Raw genomic sequence first — 23,635 nt, 5'->3', positions numbered from 1 at the left:
CTGAAGGCTCATTGCAGTACAGGAGAGGAGCCTTGCCTTTTTTAAAAAGCATCAGCTGCTGAATTGCACTCAATAAAGTTTTTAAATGTAACTGCATTGGTTTGAGTATCTTCGATATGTATCGTTGGGTAGATTTGTACATTGAGGAAAGAGAATAGGATGGCTTAGATGGATTGGGTCAAGTAGTGTTGGAGGAAGATGGTGTCAACTAGATATTTGGGTTTTAATATGTTAATCTGGCTAACATTTCCATGATAGCTATTCAGGAAAGTAAGTTGGAGAGTTTTTTCACAAGGCTCTAGGTAGGAGTAACCACCCACTGGAACTTTAAACTTCTTGGGTAATTCCTATATGGTCTTTGAATTAGGATGTTCAATCTTGGAAGGAGACCAAACTCCATGTGGTAATTTAACTTTTGGTTCAGTGAAGTGCTGTACGTGAACAAAGTTGTCATTTTTGTTCTTAAGTTTGTACACATTTCCTCCTTCTGTTTGGTTTTAATATGCTTGTCTACCTTTTTTAGATTTCAGTTCAGCAGGAATGTTTCAAATATTCAATTATTTGTTTTCATCATAGGTGCTAACACATCTGTTAATCATTGCCAGCATTTGGTATTTATGTCTAAATTTTCCAGTAACACATTCTGAACAGTTGTCAATCAACCAGTTTACTAGACCAGTGTACTCAATTGATATTTCAAAGTTATACTTTTTAAGATGAAATATTTGAGTTATCCAGAATTTAAAATCACATAGTAAAACTGGTGAATTAGGAATTTACTGTATCACATGTATCTCATCCATTATTGCTAGCAAATTATTTCTTGTTTCATGTATTGCAATAGTGCTTTGTTAAATTAATTATTCATTTTTAGCTTGTGCACGATGTGCCTGGCCATGTCAACTTTTGGTTGAAAGATTAATTTCCTTGACTTCACAAAGACAATTAATTTATACTGTAAATAGACCAAGAGCCTTTTGGATTTTTAAGGCTGTTTGTAACTTGAACTCAAATGTTATGGTTAACATCATGAAATGGGAACTGCTACTTGATGTATTGATGTTTACTGGATAGGATCTGTTGATGAATTAGTGCTGTACATATCCAGTATTCCTTGTATTATTGCATTTTGTATATCTTGATTCAACGAACTTGGTCGTAAGGTTTCAAATGCCCTCTTCAATTAACTGTACAAAGTTCACAAATGATGTGCAAGTTGCAACAGTCTTGATCTGATTTGGTTTTAAGTAGGGTGCTGAGGTACAGTTTGCTATCAGAGATTATTCTGTGTTTTATAATGATGGTTACAGTGGTGTTCTGGGTGCTCCCTATAGAATAGGCTGCAAAGTTGGCTATGACATGTTATGTAATCTATTTAAGTATATTAACTGTTTAAAAGAATACTTACTTTTTGTCAGAATACAGTTTAAGGATACAATCCTGCACTCTTGCAAAACCTTTTGACAAAGGCTCGAGTATTCTGGCAGAAATTGAGTAGTATCATTTCAGGTCATTTTCCACCCCTAGTCAGTTTTATAACTATGCTTTTCACAATTGTATCCTGACCGAGGTTAAAATTTGGAGCTCCTGTTGAGCAAATCAAGAACAGCATTTAGCTGGATTTTTATGGTGATGTTTTGCAGAGAAAAAGGAAGTTTCTCAGAGTTTGGAGAACTACACCACAAAATGCCCTGGTACTATGGAAAATGTCACACTACCTGATGGTGTGAAATTGCTTCCAATTCCTCTTACAAAACTTCCGATTGTCAGGTAAGACTGTTTTACCTTGTCAAGAACAGATGCTCACGCTGTAGGTAGTGGTGTCTGTATGCAATCTTTTACAACTTGGACATTCAAATCCAGTGCCTTCCTTTCTGTTTTTGTCCATATTTAGATTAAGTTCTACAAACTTGGTCAAAGCACTTAACCAAAGTATTTCATATTCAATGACTCATCTGAATTCAAAGCACAATTAAAGGGAGTTGTTCAAATTTGATTCACCCAAAGTTGGCTTAGTCTTGAATATCAAATGATTGTTATTACTTGTGACTATAGACCCACAGCAACATAGTTATCTCTTAACTACCTTCTGAAATGGCCAAGTAAGCCACTCATTTCAAGAGCAATTAGGGATAGTTAATGTTCTTTTTGCCAGTGACACATACATTCTATGAAAGAATAAAGGGAAAAAAACGCATTCACTTTGGCTATTTATTCCATCTGTTGATCATTCTGTGAACAATTATTTCCTAAACCAATCCTAACTAGATCATACCTTCCCTTGCTGGAGACTTGTTTAAAATGGTTTTTCAGCTTTATATAAGTGACCATCATTAAAACTTCATTAAAATATGTACTTCCAGCCCCTCTACCTGTACAAGCTACTCCGTCATTCCCAACCACCACCACCACCTCTATTACAAATGATTGAATGTCTTGCCAATTCTGAATTGTATTCCTATTTCCTGCAACTCTGACTTATCCTTGGCTGATGCTCACCTTGGTGGGAGTTCCCTTGCTCAATTTTAATGTTAATTTTATAGCATCTCTAATGCTGGCTTCTCTTCTGTTTGCAAATTATTTCCATGGAAATTCCCTAAAAGCTTGCCTATGGCTCCCTCTTCCTCATGTAGAAGTTGTACTTAACAATGTCATTCGAAGATGTGGAAGCTGACCTCAGGAAGAGCTGACTGACCTCTTCAGTAGAGCTGTCTACCTTCTCTGTTAAAAATCACACACCATCAGGTTTTCATCTAACAGGTTTATTTGCAAGTACAAGCTTTTGGAGTATTGCTCCTTTGTCAGGTAGCTAGTCTCACTAGATGAAGGAGCAGTGGTCTGAAAGCTTGTACTTCTATATAAACCTGTTTGACTATAACCTGGTGTTGTGATTTTTTTTAACTTTGTTCACCCAGTGCATCTCCCTATCTTCTCCGTGGCCTTTGTGTTGCTCAACTTAAAGCTGCTACTAATCTAGTAAAAGAAAAAAAGAAAAAAAATTAAGTCTCTTCCAGAATTTGTTGACAGGCCACTGTCCACTAGAGTTGAAGTGCGGAATGTAGTCATTCAGAATTCCTAGAAAAGTCGTTTTAATTTAATAGAAACTAGGAGCAGTGATAGGTTATTCAGGCCATTCGAGCCTGCTCTACCATGCATTGTGATCGTAGCTGATCCTTTATTCCCAATTTCTCCATACCCCTTTTATGCCTTCAATACCTAAAGATTTATTGTTCTCTTTCTTGAATATCCTCAGTGACTTGGCTTCCTCAGCCTTCTGTGGTAGCAAGTTCCATGGATGGACCATCTTATAATGTTTCCTTGTCTCAGTTTTAAGTGGCCTACTTCTTACCTTGAGATTGTGAGCACTGATCCTAGACTCCCTAACCAGTGTAAGCATCCAGTTAGCAACCAGTTTCGCCTGCCTCAGTTCCCTGCAACTTTCTTACTTAAGTAACAGGTCCACAGCGAATGCCATTTCCCTAGCCCTGCACTCATTCCTGGAACATCTAGCCAACAAGGGCACCTGCATCGGGCACCTGCATCAGACTCCTACTTATCGACGACAGCTCTACTTTCAACACCATATTCTGCTATACATTGATCTCAAAACTCCGAGACCTAGGTCTTGGCTTTGCCCTCTGCAACTGGGTCCTTAGCTTCCTCACCCATTGACTGCAATCAGTGAAGATAGATAACTGCACCTCCTCTATGATAACCCTCAAAAGTGGAGCTCCTGGAGGATGCATTGTCAACTCCTGCTGTACTCTCTGTACATCCATGTCTCTGTAGCCAAATTCCAAACCACGTGGTTGAGTGATATCAAACAATGATGAGTTAGAATACTGAAGAGAGAAAGGGCTTGGTGTCATGTGCGATGATTTCCCCCCCCATGTCGGTAAAACAAAAGAACTGAGGTGGCTTAGGAAATTCATCATGTATGTATCTGTGCAGATGCACCAGACAAAGCATACTGTCCAGGTGCATGATGGCCTGGTCCGGCAACTGCTCTGCCCAAGACTGTAAGGAACAACAGAAGGTTGTGTGCACAGCCCATACCAACATGGAAGCCAACCTTTTTTTCAGATTAGATTCCCTACAGTGTGGAAACAGGCCCTTCGGCCCAACCAGTCCACACCGACCCTCCGAAGAGTAATCCATCCAGAGCCACTTCCCTCTGACTAATGCACCTGACACTATGGGCAATTTTGCATGGCCAATTCACCTGACCTGCACATCTTTGGACTGTGGGAGGAAACCCATGCAGACACTGGGAGAGTGTGCAAACTCCACACAGACAGTCGCCCAAGGCTAGAATTGAACCTGGGACCCTGGTGCTGTGAAGCAGCAGTGCTAACCACTGAGCCACCGTGCCAACCTTCTGTTGATACTTTGCTGCAGAAAGGCTGCCAATATCGCCCAAGACTCCTCCCATATCAGTAATGGTCTCCTGTAATCTCTTCTGTCAGGCAGAAGATACAGAACCTTTGAACACATGCACCAACAGGTTCAAGAACAGCTTCTTCTGTGCTGTTATGAGTAATGAATGGACTCTGTAACTTCAAATGATGTTGATCTTCTCTCGGGCACCACCTGAGCAGTGTAACTTGTATGCCTCATGCTGTCGAATGACCCAATGATCTGTATGTCCTTTGTTATTATGATCTGTTTATACCGCTTGCAAACAAAGATTTTCACTGTACTTAGGTACATGTGACTGCAATAAATCAAATCAGTCTTGTCCTGTTAGGGCACTTGATACGTTGTAACCATTCCTTTTCATTACTCTAAACTCTAGTGAACACGAGCCCAGTCAAACCAAAATCTTAGACAACAGTCCCTCTAGAATTGCAATATAATATCCCTACATCTGATCTTGGATCCTCTTGCAACAACAGCCAGCATACCATTTGTTTTCCTGATCGCTTTCTGCACCTGCCAGTTTACTTTCATTGACTAGTGTACAAGGGTATCCAAATCCTGTTATACATCGACATCTCCCCCCAAGATGCCAATATTGAAATAATTCGCTGTCTTTCTTTTCAATTTCACTTTTATCCATGTTATTTTGCATTTGCCATATTTTGCCTACATAGCAACTTATTAAGATCACCCTAAAACCACCTTGTATTCACCTTGCAACTTGCAATCCCAACTAGTTTTGTCATTTCCAAACTGGTAAATATTGCAATAAAACAAAGTGTTGGATAAAATTGGGAAATCTGGCAGGATCTGTGGAGAGAGAAACAGAGTTCACTATTTGGTTCTGGCATGACTTATCTTTTGGAATTGAAATGAGCTGAAAAATAGTTTGATGCACAGTAGAGTGGGTGGAGAAGCAAGTGGGACAGATTTTGAGTGCCACGATCAAAAGGCAGTGACAATGGTGGTAAAGGAGATAAACATGTATAATGGGTGTAAATTTTAGCTGTGAAAAGGAGAATGTGTTTACTCTAATGAGAACAGATAACGAGAAAGAAACAAGACATGATCAGGGGAGCTGGGGAATGTAATAAAAAAAATGATTTGAGGTTCTACTGTGAAGCTGTGGAACTCAATATTAAGCCTTAGAGTCTGTAAAGTGACTAAGGGAAAAATTAGGTGCTATTCCTTCAGCTTGCGTTGAGTTTCATTTTCATACTGTAATAAGATCAGGATGGAAATGTTAGTTTGGAACCAAGGTGGTTTATTGAAATGACAAGGAACTGGAAGGTTGGAGTCATTCCTATGGATAAAGTATTATACAAAACAGTCACTCGGTCTCTCTTTATTCTTGCCAATGTAAAGGAGGCCATATTGTATATTTCTGATAGGTACCAGCACCCTCATGTCTTGTTTGTGTTTTGTTCTATTCACAATGTGATCTCTTTCATATTGTCATATGTAAGACAAGAACCTCTTCTCAGATCACCAAGTAGTTTTCTTTTGCCGTGGTAGAATAAGCAGGCCTTGTTGGCCCTTACTCTGAAAGAGGATAGTGCCACCAAATTCACATTTATAGTGAGCAGGAGTAGAGTTCAGACAAGAAGATGGACAGTGGAAAGATTCTTGTGTTATAACCACTGAACTGTCAAGGAAGAGCTGGGTAGTAGCCCCCTTCTGAGTCCACATTGTTCACTATCCAAAGTGTAAAACTGGTTACTGGTGAAGGTTAATGTTGCATTGAGGAGTGCAGCCAGAATCAGGTCTGTGGTCTCACTGCTGTGAAGCAGTGTAGAGTATCATTATTAGGATTAATTTTAATAGGAATTTTTAGAGTCCTAGATGTTGGAATAATTCCACAGTATCCCATCACCAAGTCACCCTTTATTTATACATGCATAGTACTTGACACTGGTCCAGCTTCCTGAGAGCCAGCTCTGAGTGAGCAGAATCTCTGACATTCCTGTTTATAACAGTCAGCCAGGACTCCCTGATTGGGACTGTTAACAAAGTCAATCCAGGAACTCATTCTATGATGTCCACCTGGCTGACCACGTTACAATCATGGCAGCTGTGACTCCAGGATGGTTTGTTGACACACTAGGGTGAGGCTCAAGGATGTCGCTCACTTTTTGTATAGGACAATCTTATGGCGGTGGGTGATCAGTCAGAGGTTGTGGTCCACCTTGGTACCAGTGACTAATAGAAACAGGAAAACCGTCCTGAAGGTAAATTTTGGTGTGCAAGAGAGAAAAGTGAACTTTTAAAATCAGTAATCTGAGGATTAATTTCTGTGCCACATGCTAGTGAGCACAGCACAAAGTGGAGAATTGGTTCAGGATGGAAGTCTTCAGATTTCTGTGCAATTGGAGCTAATATTGAATAAGTGGGATTTGTACAAGAATGTTGCAGTGCATCTTAGACAAATTGAGACCAGTAACCTTGCATGATGTCTCATGTGCAAAGAGATCATAGCTAATTTAAATATAATCCCAAATCCAAATTCTCACAAACACTAGGCTCTACCTAATCCAATTCTCCTGTATTTCCGTGTCCACTTGAAATGTAGAAAATGCGGAGAACAAAGTTTTGATTGCACCACATGCTGATTTTGCAAACAGTGGTAGCAGTTACAAATTTACCACTTTTATGGTAGCGAGCAAGTTCAAGTAATGCGAGCATCTTTGAAGAAATAACGTCATTCTTTTGTAATGACACTAATTATTTCAGGGAACTTGTAAGATTGTACTGTCACATGACCTTTTAATTGCTTTTAGTTTTAAGTGAATAATTTTAAAATATTAAACTGGTTGCTTATTCTCATTGAGTTGTGCCTTTTTAAAAAAAAATCTATAAACAGTATATATTTACTTAAGTTAGCTTTCCTATTTGTTGTATCTTTTATCATAGAAGGAATGGTCTGAAATGTTTATTTTTGTGCTCTTCATAATGTTACGGTTCCCAAATGTAGTGTAGAAATTTTTAATGCTTTTAATTCTCTTGTTCCTTTTCCCATTAGGTCTGTAAAACTCTTGAATCTTCCAGTTAACCTCCGCCCACAAAAAATAAAAAATACACTCAATCAGAACACGTCCTCCAAGAGCCCTTTCATTTACTCACCAATTATTGCACATCACCGTGGTGAAGAAAGAAGTAAAAAAATAGGTGACGTATTAATTTAAATAAAGCTTTTACACTAATTTCCATGGTGACCCTGACAGTCATTTGTCTGCATAGACTGCCATAGTTCAAGAAAGTGGTCTCAAAATTTATAGCCAAAGGAGTCCAGTGTCATGGAGATGTGATGCATTAAACAATCCTAGATTAAAACTTGCGTCTTTTATAATGGGATATGATGGTTTTTGTTCTTAGATACTTAAATCCCAGAACTTGTAAATGCATGGCATGTAAATCCTAGGTCATGCCTCAAATCTTACTGAGTTCTTTGAGAAGGTGACCAAACAGGTGGATGAGGTTAAAGCAGTTGATGTGGTGGATATGGATTTCATTAAGGTGTTAGATAATGTTCCTCACGGTAGGCTATTGCACAAAATACGAAGGCATTGGATTGAGGGTTTGTTTAGTGGTTTGGATCAGAAATTGACTTGCTGAAAGAAGACAGAGGGTGGTGGTTGATGGGAAATATTCATCCTGGAATTCAGTTACTAGTGGTGTACTGCAAGGATCTTTTTTGGAACCACTGTTTATCATTTTCATAAATGACCTGGCTGAAGGCATAAAAGGAATGGGTAGTAAATTTGCAGATGAAACGAAGGTTGGTAGAGTTGTGCATAGTGTCGCAGGATGTTGTAGGGCACAGAGGGACATTAGATAAGCTGCAGAGCTGGGCTGAGAAGTGGCAAATGGAGTTTAATGTGGAAAATTGTGAGGTGATTTTCACTGTGGAAGGAGTAACTGGAATGCAGATTACTGGGTTAATGATAAGATTCTTGGTAGTGTAGATGAGCAGAGAGATCTCTGTATCCAGGTACATAGATCTCTGAAAGTTGCCACCACCCAGGTTCATAGGGTTATAAGAAGGCATACGGTGTGTTAGCTTTTATTGGTGGAGGGATTGAGTTTCAGAACCATGAGATCATGCTGCAGCTGTAAAAACTCTGGTGCAGCCACAATTGGAGTATTGAGTACAGTTCTGGACACTGCACAATAGCAAGGATGTGTAAACTTTGGAAAGGGTTCAGAGCTGATTTGCTTGGATGCTGCCTGGTATGGAGAGAAGTCTGACAAGGAAAGGCTGAGGGACTTGAGGTTGTTTTTGTTAGAGAGAAGAAAGTTGAGAGGTGACTTAATTGAGACATATAAGAGCATCAGAGGGTTGGATAGGTTGGACAGTGAGAACCTTTTTCCTCAGATAGTGATGGCTAGCATGAGGGGTGATAGATCTAGGACAGATGTCAGAGGTGGTTTCTTTACTCAGAGTAATAGGAGTGTGGAATGCACTGCCTGCAACATTAGTAGACTCACAGCTTTAAGGGCATTTAAATGGTCATTGGATAGGCAGATGGATGAGGATGGAACAGTGTAGGTTAGATGGGCTTCAGATTGTTGCACCAACCTGTGGAACCATCGAGGGCCGAAGGGCCTGTACTGCGCTGTAATGTTCTATTTTCTAACTTCTAACTTTTAAATCACATTCTCCAGATAGATTTTGCACCTATTGTTTAAAATGCTGCGCTATGTCCCAATGCGATGTCAGACTGACACTCCCTCTGTGTAGTTTGAGTTTTACATGGATTCATGCAGTTTTTGAGAAAAATGTAATTCTGAAAAAGACAATTTACCCCATAAGCGTGTGTGTGTGTGTGTAGTTGACTGTGTGATGGGATATGAGAGAGTGCAAAGCGTGTATGCATATGAGAGAGAGCGTGTATGAGGGAGGTTGTGTGTGTGTCTCTCAGGCAGTGGGGCTCACCTATAGTGTGACATGAACCCAAGATCCTGGTTGAGGCCATTCCCATGGGTATTGATGCTATCAGCTTCAGCCAAGCCACTCTGCATTGTTGCTTGTTCCGAAGTCTGCCTTGGAGGATGGTCACCTGAAGGTCTGAGGCTGAATGTCTCGAACCACTGAAGTGTTCCCCAGCTGGGAGAGAACACACCTGCCTGGTGATTGTTGTGGTGTCCATTCATCTGTTGTCTTAGAGCCTGCTCGGTATCGCTAGTGTACCATGCCTCAGGACATTCTTGCCTGCAGTGTATGAGATAGAATATGTTGGCTGAGTCACATGAGTACTACTGTGTACATGGTGGGAGGTGATCCCATTTGTCATGGTGTTACCTGTATCGATACCCCTCCATGGTGAGGAGTCACTGAAACAACTACACAGTGATATCAACGAGTTTCATCCCGCCATCAGACTTACCATGGGCAACTCTCTCTCTTGTATTAGTCTCATTCTTGGACACGTGCATCTCCATCATGGATGGGCACCTCAGTTCCTCACTCTACCACAAACCCACAGATAACCTCATGATGATACACTTCTCTAGCTTCCACCCAAAACACATTCAAACAGCCATCCCCTACGGGATGTTTGGATGAGGAAAAACATGACGGACACTTGAAAATGCTCAAGGATGCCCTCATAAGAACAATGCTCAACTCATCAACCGCCAGTTCTGAAGTGCCACAGCGAGAAACCGTAATGACCACCTCACGAGAGAGAGACACAGGCTGCAACAGGGTGTGCTTCGTTGCCCAGTATTTCCTGGGAGCCAAACGACTACGCCATGTTCTTTGCAGCCTGCAACAGATTATCGATAAGGATTAGCACCTTGCCAAGACCTTCGCTGCGCCTCCACTTCTTGCCTTTTAAACAATCACCAAACCTTAAACAGATGATGATTCGTTGCAAACTGCCCAGTCTTCAGTGCAACAACACATTCAGCCCTGCCACAGCAGCCGCTGCAAGATGTGTCAGAGTATTGACACAGATAGCACCATTGTGGGGGCACCTCTCACCAAGTACACAGCGAGTACTCTTGTGATTTGGCCAGTGTGGTCTAATTCATATGTTGCAGGCAAGAATGCCCTGAGGCATGGTATACTGGCGATACCAAGCAGACGTTACGACAATGGATGAATGGACCATGCACAACAATCACCAGGTAGGAGTGTTCCCTTCCAGTTGGGGAACACTTAAGTGGTCCGGGACATTTGGTCTCGGACCTTCGGGTGACCATCCTCCAAGGTGGACTTCGGGACAAGCAACAACGCAGACTGGCTGAGCAGAGCTGATAGCAAAGTTGAGTACCCTGGAATTGCCTTAGTTGAGACCTTGGATTCATGTCACGCTACAGGTGACTCCACTGCACAATACACACTCTGGCACTCTCTCTGGGTCACTCCTATGTGCGCACACATATAAGCTTATGGGATGAATTTGTTTTTGCAGAATTACATTTTATTTTGCTCAAAGATTGCATGAATCCTTGTAAAACTATACAGAGGGTTTGTCAGACTGACGTAGCATTGGGACACAGACAGACTTAACACCTATTGTCTAAAAAGCTGAGCTATCTTGAGAATGTAATTTAAAAGAAGTTCTAGGATTTGCATATCAAAGAACAGAAATCACCATATCCCATTATAAAAGATGAAAGTTTTAAAATTAATTTTGTTTACTGTATCACATCTTCTTACACTGCACTCCTTTGGCTACAAATTCTGAGCATGATCTTGACCTCCACAACCACCTGATGAAGGACCAGCGCTTTGAAAGCTAGTGCTTCCAAATAAACCTGTTGGACTATAACCTGGTGTTGGGATTTTTAACATTGTCCAGCCCAGTCCAACACTGGGTCCTTCAAGTCTTCGTTTAAGAGCGTTTCTTAACACGATCAACTGAGGAGAATTGGAACAGCAATCAATGCTTCCTGAGCAACGTCTGAAAGCTATGAATTAGTTGAAAACCAAGTTGTAAAGTACAGGTACACAATCCTTTATCTGAAATTCAAAAATCCTAAAATCAAAGACTTTCTTTGTGAAGTTTTTTTCTGTATAACAAAGTTGTTTGGCGTGCGAACAGGTGACCCAATTCCACACTGACTCAACCCATGTCACTCAAATGTGATATGGTGTCATGGCCCAGTACTGGTAGGCGTCAGTTGCATTTCAGCGCTTATAGTAGTCATACTTGTGTCTGCTGTTTGCTAAGTTTTTTTTAATTTCACTGTGAAAATGTCCGTAATCCTAAAATCAACTGTCTCCAAGGATTTCAGATAAAAGATTTGTGTACTTATGTTTACTTGGGAGAAACAGTTATGCCAATGACAATAGTTTGTGACTGCTCATTCATTATTTGTGCTGCAACATAACATTTTTCATCATAATCAACCACCATAATTTTCTTTTAAAGTTGACAATATTGAATTGGATTTTTGTAAGGAGTGACAATCGCATAAGGATGACTTTTCTTAAAGCTAACTTAGTTTTGCATTTCTGACAGGAGATTCTGATCTTCAAATGTGACAGGTCCTATGTAGTGCAGGTTAGTTGGAGAGTCGAATCCCCTGTTTTACAGCAGTCCGTACTGTTCTCTGGTTTAAACGTCCAGCTTTAACGACAGCCACTTTAATGGTTCTTGTGAACAGTCAAATACATAGGGTTAATGTGAGGTTAAGGTGTCAGGTTAGTAAAGGGTACATGGAGAGGGAAGGGGATTTGGGTTTGAAAGGTGCTGTCTCAGAATCTTTGAATTTCTCCATTGCATTATTATAGATAGTACACCTTGGTGCTGAATTGACTGACACTGCATTGATAGGAAGTGAATTTTTCATTGCAGTATTCCTAACCTCTGACGTGCTATTGTAGCCACCTTAATTAAATAGCTAGTCAAGTTGAGTTTCTGCTCACTGGTAACCCCAAGGCATCGATTGTAGGCGATTCATTTGTATGGATGACCTTTAGCCCATCAAATTTGAACTAGCTAAACTTCATCCTCCGTTCCCTAAGGTTACGAATACAAGAAGGAACATAGGAGCAAGAGGATGCCCTTTTCCTTGAGCCTGTTCTAACATGCTGTGAGATAATGATGATCTGTGACCCAAGTGCATTGATATCATCTTGCTTCATATTTGAACATAATGCAAATATCAACTTGGAAACTCAGTTTCCAAAAAGCACTGATCAATATTGATTTTTATTTTCTTGTCACATTGTCCAGTTGTTCCCATATAACTTCGAGAGTTTAAAGATGTTTGAAGTAAGTAATACGACAAAGAATTACTTCCTTGAGCATAAAGCAGGTTGTTTTGAGAAATCAGTTACTTGTTAGACTTTGAGTATTGGGTAAATATTGATTATTTGGTAAGCTTGGAACACAAATTGCAGTTTGTGGTTCTTGACCTGAACAGGCCAATTTTTCTTTTGTGCAAAGTGCAGAATGTGTAATTCTGGTTGATTTATTATAGGAAGGGAATCATGCAAAAAAAAAGTACTACAAATGACACAGTTGTTTTAAATTTGTAGCAGAGAAGATTGAGAGAGGATCTCACCAAGGTATTCAGGATCTTTTGAGACAACAGATTACAACCTTTTAGGGTTCAATGAACATCTGCCACTGAGAATCAGTGCTGAATTGACTGGCAGCACATCCACAAACAAGCTTTGTGTATTACTGCTGCTGCACTCAAATAAACTCCGGTTTATTTTCTCCATGTGAAGGGTTGAGATCAGGCTGTAATTTGTGTTTTTTGTCAGACAGTTGTGACTGAAAGAAAACCAAACTGTTGGAGAAATTAAGTTGATTTGGTGTCTTATTGCAAATTAAATATATCTCTGACTGAAGAGTGCTTGAAGTCAATTTGAGGCAAATGTAGCAGGTAGTGGTCTAGTGGTAATGATGAGAGCGCTCAGGGTAGTGGAGCAAAGCAAGAAGGATAATGCCTTGGTGTCATAGCATTTATTCAAGGAAAATCCGTTCTGGAATAGCAATAATGTGAATACAATGCAATTATGGAGGGAGAATCTAAACTTACCTGTTAAACTTAATGATCAAGAAGAAAGCACAAGGTAATCCCTAATGAGCAACTTTAGCATGTTTCCAGTGGCTCACCTAGCAGGGTTGCTCAGAATTAAATGAAGATTTTTTTTTCTCTTGGCGAGTTTTTAAAATTTCTGTTCCCAAATCTGTTTAAATCTCTTCCACTTAACATTATTTCTAATTGCATTCTCGTGTTTTTTTTTGTCTCTGTTCTTTCAAATGAATTATGGTTGTGTGGCAGGAAAGGAACTGCCAAGTCTGGAAGTTGCACCTTTTCTCAGCCACTTCATCTCTTTGCTTTCCCATCCTTCCATTATCAAGTCTCTTCGCTGTTCCAGACCCACTATTCCTTTACACCTGTTGTCTCCCTGACTCTGTTCGTTCAATTTCTGTACCCTCTGCTTCCAAAATATCTTTCCTTCCTCTTGCTTACCCATCACCATTTAGTTGCCAATAATCAGAATCATGGTAAGCCAGAGTCATCCACATCCAACTGCTGGACTCTTGGTACATGATGCTTACGCACTTGTGGAGAGACACAGACAAGACTACTGAGAAGTGTCCACTCTGCAGAGTAATCATTATCTGCAGAGTAACCTTATTAAATGAAGAGGCTGTTGCTTGGCTCTGGGAATTTTTATTTATTAAATAAATAACCACTTCCTTATTTAACTTTCTGTTCTTATCTCTGGCTTCTCTGTCCTTCAAGTGTGCTTGTGCTCACTGCCTAGCCATCTTTGCCCACTATTTGCGATCTGGTTTTTCTTCTTTACTGTTCCACAAAAATAACTACTTCATGTTGTTGTGGCATTTTCTTGCCTGGAAAAATCAATGTCTGTGGGGTTGAATTCCTGAGGTGAGTTGAGAGTGACAGCCCTTGATATCAAGGCTGCATTTGACTGAGGTGTGGCATTGAGCAGCCCTGGCCAAACAAGAATCTGTGGGAATCTTGGGACAAACTCTCCAGTGGTTAGAGTCATACCTGACACACAAGATGATGATCATGGTTGTTGGAGGTTTGTCACCTCGTCTCCAGGCAGGACATCTCTGTAGGACTTCCTCAGAGTAGTGTCCTAGGCCCCAACTATCTTCAGCTGCTTCATAAATGACCTTCCCTCCATCGTAAGATCAGAAATGGGGATGTTCACTGATGTTTGCACAGTGTTCAGCATCATTAACCACACTTCAGATACTGAAGCACCCCATGTTCAAATGCAACACTATCTGGACAATATCCAGGTTTGGGCTGACGAGTGGCAAGTACCATTCACACCACACAAATGCCAGGCTATGACTGTTGTTACGAAGGGGAAAAGTTCAACCCTGTTGGATAATAGATTGGGGCTGGTGTTTCAGGTTATGGTGGGAGTAGAGGTTCCCTTCTAATAATTAAACCAGAAACAGCCAGAGAAGCTTGCCTTGCCACTCGTAATCTGTTAAGTGTGGTTAAATGAAAGGAATCCCTAATGTTCACTTTATAAGTAGTAAGTAGCTGTTTATTTATTTATTTATTTATTTATTTAATTCTAACGGTGAACAAATTAACAGAATTACTAAAAAAGTGAACATTTCACCCCTAACTACTAACTATTCCCTTACCGAACTAAAATTCATTTGGTATGCGGCTGTTCCAATAAACGCAGGTCCCACTTACATAAATCCAAGTAATAAGAAAACAATTAATTAAAACGTAGTCTCAAAAGTTGCACAAAATGTGTCTTCTGGAATGTCTGCCTTCTCCATTTTCTCTCCAGTCTTTCTTCTATTGATCTCAGGTCACAAACTCCTTTCATCTACTGATCCTGTTGTCAGGGATGTTTTACTTTTAGTTTCTTTTGTCTAGGCTATTATCTAAAAGTGCTGAGATACGTTTTGTGGATAGATGGTGCTTTCTCTGAGAGCTGAAAATTGTTATTTCTTCAGATAGTACTTGGCTCTCACCAATTTCCAAATGCCGCCCTCTTGTATACTCTTGATGACCTATTAATTTCTTTACAATTGGATTGGTTCAAAATAGTCAAAACCATCAGATTTAAATTTAATTGTTTTGCTAACTTGGGCCTGATTTAAATTAATTGGCTAATATTCAAGCTGGTTGACTTAACATCAAAACAAGCCTCTGGTTTCCAGTCACACGGTCAATTGATATGTTTCAATTGTAGGACTGTCTGTTATCTGCAGCTGCTTACCAATACACTTTTCTGTCTAAATCTTGAAGCTTAGAAAAGGACTTTACCTCTTAAAGGGACCGCTTTTTCCTGCTATCATTTTTACAAGCATATTCTAGCTTACTGCCTTCTGCTTCATGAGTACTCTATAAAGGTTTGTAATACCATCACCAATAAGATTACATTCTAATCACTGTCCCTTGACATTCAACTATCAACATCCTGGGGGTTATCGTTGACCAGAAATTCAACTGCACTTAGCGCATAAACACAGTGGCTGCAGAATTAGGTCAGAGGCTAGGAATACTGTAACAAATTACACTCCTTCTGACTCCCCAAAGCCTGTTCAAGGCACAAGTCAGGAGTGTGATGGGATACTCCCAACTTCTTGGGGCTGTACTCATCCAGGCAACACTCAAGCTTGACACCATCCCAGACACAACAACTGGTTTGATTGGTACAGCATCCACAAACATCCTCTCCCTCCACCACTGATGCTTAGTAGCAGCAGTGTGTACTATCTACAAGATACACTGCAAAAATTCATCCAAGATACTGTGACAGCATCTTCCAAACCCATGATCACTTCCATTTAGAAAGACAAGGGCAGCAGGTATATGGGAACACCACCACTTTCAAGTTCCTCTCCAAGCCACTCCTCATCCTGACTTGGAAATCTATCATCCTTCCTTCACTGTTACTGGGGCAAAGTCTTGGAATTCACTATCTAATGGCATTGTGGATCAATCCACAGTAGGTGGACTGCAGTGGTTCAAGAAGGCAACTCACCATCACCTTCTCAAGGGCAACTAGTGATGGGCAATAAATGTTGGCCATACACCAGTACCCACATCCCACAAATGAATAAATAAATAAAATCCTGTACTATATAGCACAAATACAAATTTATAGTTGTTAGGCTGATCATTTTCCATGCTGACTTGATAATAATAGGCTCACTGCCGTCACTTGCTGGGTGTTTGATTCCTGTTTCTCCTTGTCCGTTCTGTCTCTGACTCTTTGTCCTTTACAATTCTGGGTTCCTCTTTCTCATTCTCTCTTTGAACTCTAGCACTCTTGACAAACAGCAAAATGACTTGGTGCATTGACCCATTATTATGTGATGATATGATACAAAGTTAACATGGATGCTGCCTGAACTGCTGTGCTCTTCCAGCACCACTAATCCATAACATGGAAATGTGTTGTGTTGTAAGAAAACAGGATACAATGACAATATTGAATGGAACAAAAACATTTGTTGAAGAAGTGTTTAACTTAGGAATAAAATGGCAGATATGACAAATAACCCTTCACTTCGTTAAAATGGTATATTGTCAATAATCACTTTTTGTTTTCTATTGCAACAGATTTCCTATGGGTGCAAGGAGACGTGTGTGAAGTTCAGTTGATGGTCTATAACCCCATGCCTTTCGAACTGAGAGTCGAAAATGTGGTTTGTTTTGCTTTTTCATGTTTGGCTTTTTTATTGAGTCTGACTTTGCTGTTTGTTCCAAAAAAATGATTTTGTCAGATACAAGGCAGAGACCTGTTTCAGTTGACGATAACTGTTGTTAGACTTGTAATCGCTGACTTTTTTAAAATTCAAATTTAGCCATTTCCAATGGTGAGATTTCAACCCTGGTCGCTGGATCAGTAATTGGATTGCGAATACAATATCAATATCATGAGGCCATTGCATCCCCTGGAGGCCAGAAATAAATTTTTCGAAATCATCATGGGCATTTTTCTTGAGTGGACAGTTCAATAATGTATAAATTATATTGAACCTTCTGATAACGACAGGTTTTTAAAATTAAATTCTAATTTTCTTTCTGAAGTATACAGTTCATACTTGTGAAATGTGTATAAGTCCTTGCATGATGCCAGAACTGGCATGTAGATCCACCGAATAGTTTTATGCTCAACTTACAATTGCTACCGATAGCAACTGTGCATGTGTTACTGTTGGATGCTAGGCTACAAACATAAGTTGGCTTTACGAGATAGGAGTACCAGTGAAAGTTGGTCAGCTCAGTCTTTTCAAATCTCATTTCTTGTTGCCATTGAGGTTAGCCCAGAATCTGTAACAGATGTGTTGTTATTTTGCTGCTTCGCTTTCTGCCGTTGTGTCAGAATGGAGTTTATGTTGGAAATTTGGTAATATCTTTTGACTAAGGAAAGGAAGTTGGTAAGAATTATGAGAGAGATTCCAGACATAGTTAACTATTTCGGACAAAAATTGCATCGTCCAGTTGGGAGAACCTGAACAGAATATATGGACAGAGATGTGCATACAGGTCATTCTTCTGTAACGAAATAAAGTTCACCTTAGAAACAGTGCTTAGTGTTGGCAATGTAATCGCATTATAGCCAACATGTTTTAAAAGTTCACGCTTTACAAACAATGTCCCCAATTCGTCAATCATGTTGCAGCAAATTCATGTTAACAAAACAAGTGTTAGAGCAGAATGTCCGACCATCAAGCCAATTGTGTATCCAATTTGACGGCTCCCCCTGGATTCCATGCAATCTAAAGTAGCCTACTGCGTGGAACCTTATTAAAGGCCTTACTGAAATCCATGTAAGACTATGTCCATCATTGTGCCCTCGTCAACCTTCCTGGTCATTCCATCAAAGAACTCTTAACAAATTTAGCAAATGGAATTTAACCCTGGAAGGTGAAGTGATGTACTTCGGAAAAAGTAACAAGATAAAGGAATATTCAATGATTGGCAGAACTGTGTAATAGCTGAAGATAATAGAATAGTGAAAATAACATAGGAACAATGTTTTTCCCCTTAGTAATAAATAATGCCTTGCAGCACCCACAAAAAATTTGCAATTTAATACTACTGTGGGAATAATATCAATTAATAATAAGAAAAAGCATAACTGAGAGCGCTCTGGTTATTGCTTCACCAGAATCAACAAGTTGGGTTCCACCTCTGGAACACAATGCAAATTATGGCATTTCTAAGTGTATTGTGTTTTAAGTTTTACCATATTTGTTTGTTGTATCTGAGCCACTTTGAGAATTCATGTGGTCCCTAAAATAATTCAACTGCTTTACATTGCATGCATGCATTCAAAGTAATCTGCTTTGATTAATGATATATGGTTAGGAAGGGTTTAGAGGGATATGGGCCATGTGCTGACAAATGGACTTGATATCTGGTTGGCATGGATGAGTTGGACCGAACAGTCTGTTACCATGCTGCACATCTCTGACTCCATGACTTGTCTTTGTAATAGCCCAAAGAACTGAAACAAAGGTTCATCAGGTATGTTGTTATGCTACCTGTTGGAAATTGCCCCATAATGAACTTTTGGTACATCGCACATTTTCTTTTCTTCGTCTAACATTTTATTTTATCTTTGAGCAAATGCCTAAGTTATTTTGTCTGCTTAATGGAAGACATCTGTGCCACATTGATAATTGGCTTAAATTTCATTAGCTTAATAGTTTGTTTGTGACAATTCAAAGCAAATTTAAATATTTTATGAATCTTAAATAATTTGTCAAAAATAATTGGCAAAATATTGATAAAATAGGACATACAATGCAACCTTTAATTATGGTGATTTTCTTTCCTTAAAAGTAGTAGCAATAATAAAGTGAACATATTGAATCTATTCAATGAAGACCCTGAGAGAGAATAAAATTGCAACTAATTCTGTGAATGTTTTCCAATTGTTGAAAAAAGAAGAGGAAAACTATATAATGAATATAGTTTAATCATTAAATAGCTGAAATGATTCTCAGATTTGAGTGACAGCATTGTGGAGTTTCAGCAGCACCTTCTCTGGTAAATAGGGATTGGCACTACGCCAATCGGCCCAACTGCTCCATTTCTGTTGAGCATACATATAAGTTACATTTCATATTATAGAAATATGGTGTTTGAAAGCTGCAAAAGCTTGTTATTTGAAATAATCTTTTCTCTATAACATAATTAAAATGCCCCATATGCCAATTTTTTTTTAAACAAGTTAGAAAATGAGAAGATACTTGCAAACATATTTGTCCATCCTATTTCCACGACCCTTCAATCCCTTCATCCAATCTAAAATTGAATGTTTGCATAGGCTATAATCTTCCAAGCAACAGCAATAACTAGATGATTGTCTTGACTGGATGCTGCTATGCATTTCATTTGGAGTTTCTAAGCCTGACTTTGACAGAACTTTTGGTTGTGGAGTAGAGTCAGTGAGGACAAGATCTGGTCTTTTTTGTATACAGCGCTCGCTGCCATGTGGTTAAATTAAATGTTCGGTCTTAAAGTTACCAAATGGATGGATGAATGCATAAGTAGGTGGGACAGTAGACAGTTGGGGGTTAGTCAGTGGGATTAGTTGTATGGTTGGGAGAATAGTCAAGCTAGGTTTGTATAAACTTATTAATTTGAGATAATGCCTTTGACTATGTTTGAACCTATGCCCTCAAGTCTTCTGGTCTTGCATTCAAAAAATGCATTTTTGTTAAAAAGTAATTATAATTGACAGTAAATTGTTTTGAAATCCATGTAATGTTGTTGTTTCGGAAAACGTTGTAGTCTAATATATAAAGATCTTAAAAAAAAAAAGAATGAAGATATTTGTTGATAGTTTGGTGCAAGATATTTTGAATATATTGCCAATTATGTTTGAATGGTGTTGGCTCTACATTTTGAAATATATCAAATGCAAAATTATGACAATTCATGATGTGTTTTGGATCTGCTTAAAACAAATTGTGTTAATTTATGTTGTGAAAGTAAGAAAGATGTGCATATAGCCTTTTGTGTTATAATTTTGGACCAATAGTGACCTTGGATACTTGAAATATGACTGATTTGCACACTTAGACAAAGTTTTTTTTCCTCTCCATTTAAGTTTGATACCACTTCTTTAATTAGGTCTATACAGTGTCTTAGAGAATAGTTCAGCAATACAGCTTAGTTTATAAAATGATAGAATTTCTATCTGGTAGTACTGTGGATGTACTTGGGTGACATTGAATGCAGTGATTCAGGCATGTGACTCACCACCAGTTTCTTGAGGGCAATGAGCAAGGGATAATACATGTTGGTCAAGCCAGAGGAGCCCACATCCCATGAATAAATAGTTGAGAATAAACTTCAGAATTTGTTAATTATGGGTGCATGATTATTCAATATAGGTAGCTACATTCAGTATAGAGGATTATATATTTAATGTGTAGAAAAATGAAGACTGTGACATTTCCAATAGTGTGTTTTCTGTATTACTGTAATTAATGCCATATTTTCTAAATGAATTTATTCAGTATTGTTCTTTTCCCCTCACCTCCCCCTTTTCTATGATAATTTTGCAGGGACTATTGGTTACAGGTGTTGAATTTGAATCTCTCCCAGCTGCACTCTCTCTCCCTGCTGAATCGGGATTATACCCAGTGACACTAGTTGGTGTTCCACGTACATCAGGACAGATTAATGTAAATGGTAAGAATTTAGGATAATTAGATGGTGATGACCTTATCTATTAATATCATTTTGCTAACATATTATTGAATCATAGATGAAAACACCCCATTTGTTATGCATGGCATGCTATCTACAAATGGTCGTTGCTGTTATGATTTTAAGACGCACTCCTCTCAACATTTAATTTGAACTTTGTTCAATAGGGAGCCCTAGACATAAATGTACAGGTAGTTTCAACCTTAAATGAATGTCCAAGTGTGCTTTACAAAAGGCCTGAAGGAAGCAAACACTGAATTAAGAAATAGGTAATTAGGATAGGTGACCAAATGCTTGCCTCATTGTATGTTTTGAGGATACTTGGAGGAAGAGATGGAGAAGCAGGCTTGATGAAAGGGTTTTAGAAAGCAGGGCCTTTCTTGAAGGGTCTGCAGGTATCTGTGGGGGAGTAGAGAACAAAGTGTGTAGAAACTGGAGGAAGAAGAACTTCACGTTGACTGGACGAGTTAGAAGACTTGGAAGGGGGTGAGCCAATCGTTAGGCCTGACTCCATATCTACACTTAGTTTTGATTGAAGAGAATGTGAAACTTCAAACATGATCATCACAGAGAAATAACATGATGGGTAATAGAGTCTAGCTACGTGGCAGTAAAAGTTTTGTTAAATTGGAGTGTGGGATGGGAGGATGGAAGATCAAAGCATTAATTGTTTGCTACTTGATGAATTGTATGTGGGTACTGGATATTAGTTGGGAGTGTATTTGCTCCGATAAATGAACACTGTAGCTGCTAGTGTTAGGAGGTGTTTACTTATAATGGATAACTGTATAATAAAATACATATGAAAGAATGTCAGAATTGGTTCCACTTTTATCAATCTTCAATGGGTTTTATAGGATATAACATGGCAGTACAGAAGAGATGTCTAAATGTAGGAAACTTCGGATAGAAAACTATATCCTAGTATCCAGTATTGAAAATGACAAAAGCAGGCGTAAATTTTTGGGGTATTTTGATATTTCCACAATCTGAACCAAGTGACCAGTGGAATAATAAAATGGGTATGTGGATCCAAGAAACACCCATATCAAAGAGGCACAACGATTTTGGCTTTGGCCGTGTTGCTTCTTACAAGAAGTTAAATCGAGAGTAAACTATTTTTGGAACTGGGTGCCTTTCAGAGTGTCAAGAAATATTTTCTTTTGTACTCCTTGAATGATATTTACAAAAGCACCATCTGTTAAATTCCTGAGAGGCATGGTCAGACTTTTAACATTCATGGTTGTTCCATAGAGGAATATATTAAGGACTTGATGACATGGTATTGAAGATTAACACAGTTCATTTTGAGGATCCTTGTATTAAACATAGAAACAAGAGCAGGAGGAGGCCATTAAGCCCTTCATGCTTGCTCCACCATTCATCACTATCATGGCTGATCGTCCAACTCAATAGCCTAATCCTGCTTTTTCCCCATAACCTTTTGATGCTATTGTCCCAAATGCTATATCTAGCTGCCACTTGAATACATTCAATGTTTTAGCATCAACTATTTCTTTTGGTAATGAATTCACAGGCTCAACAGAAATGTCTCCTCATCTTCATCCGAAATGGTCCACCCTTAATACTCTGACTGTGACCCCTGGGTCTGAATGCACCAACCATTGGGAACATCCTCCCTGTATCTACCCTGTCTAGTCCTGTTAGAATCCACTCACTGCATTCCCTCGAGAGTAAGAGCTCCTTCCTCCGAAAAGGAGACCAAAACTGCACACAATATTCTTGGTATGACTTCACCAAGGCCCGGTACAACTGCAGCAACACATCCCTGCCCCTGCACTCAAAACCTCTCACAATCAAGGCAAACGTAGCATTTTGCCTTCTTTACCCCTTGCTGCAACTGCATGCTTATTTCCAGTGACTGGTGCACAAGACCACCCAGGTCCCTATGGCATCTCACTAGTTACTGCCTGCCAATTTGAAAAAGGCACATTTAGTTCCTACTCTTTGTTTCCTCTCTGCCAGCCAGTTTTCTATCCATCTCAATACACTTTCCCCAATCCCATGTGCTTTAATCTTACATAATAATCTCTTATGCAGGACTTTGTCAAATCCTTTCTGAAAGTCCAAATATACCACATTGATTGGCTCCCCTTGTCAACTCTACTGGATATTAGATTTGAAGGTCTTATAAGAAACGTTTGAGACACTTGGTCTGTTCTCATTGGAAAGAAAGCGGCTAAGGGGGTTTTGATAGAGGCATACAAGATGATCAGAGGATTAGATAGGGTAGACAGTGAAAGACTTTTTCCTAGGATGATGATGTCAGCTTGTATAAGAGGGCATAACTACAAATGGAGGGGTGATAGATTTAAGACAGATGTCAGAGGCAGGCTCTTACCTCAGAGAGTGGTAAGGGTGTGGAATGCCCTACCTGCTAATGTAGTCAACTCAGCCACATTAAGGAGATTTAAACAATCCTTAGATAAGCATATGGATGATTTTGGGATAGTGTAGGGGGTTTTGATAGAGGTATACAAGATGATCAGAGGGTTATATAGGGTAGACAGAGTATACATCCTCATAGAATTCCAACAGATTT

The 23,635-nt window shown here is 39.3% G+C and overlaps 1 protein-coding gene across 6 annotated transcripts in view; it reads left to right on the top strand.

Moving 5' to 3' along the window:
* The window catches only part of trappc9 (trafficking protein particle complex subunit 9), a 663,479-nt gene that overhangs the window by 80,520 nt on the left and 559,324 nt on the right, over positions 1–23,635 (top strand). For all 6 annotated transcript variants that reach the window (XM_087986471.1, XM_087986468.1, XM_087986469.1 and 3 more), the window contains 4 exons: positions 1,644–1,770; positions 7,439–7,584; positions 16,963–17,048; positions 20,928–21,054. In XM_087986471.1, coding sequence (XP_087842597.1) covers positions 1,644–1,770; positions 7,439–7,584; positions 16,963–17,048; positions 20,928–21,054 — 486 coding nt within the window. The remainder of the gene's footprint in view (positions 1–1,643; positions 1,771–7,438; positions 7,585–16,962; positions 17,049–20,927; positions 21,055–23,635) is intronic.

This window comes from Chiloscyllium plagiosum, unplaced genomic scaffold, assembly GCF_037043375.1.
Source record: "Chiloscyllium plagiosum isolate Xiang-an unplaced genomic scaffold, Cpla_swu_hap1 HiC_scaffold_4, whole genome shotgun sequence".
Classification (NCBI taxonomy): Eukaryota; Metazoa; Chordata; class Chondrichthyes; order Orectolobiformes; family Hemiscylliidae; genus Chiloscyllium; species Chiloscyllium plagiosum.
This window is presented reverse-complemented; position numbering and strand designations above follow the sequence as displayed.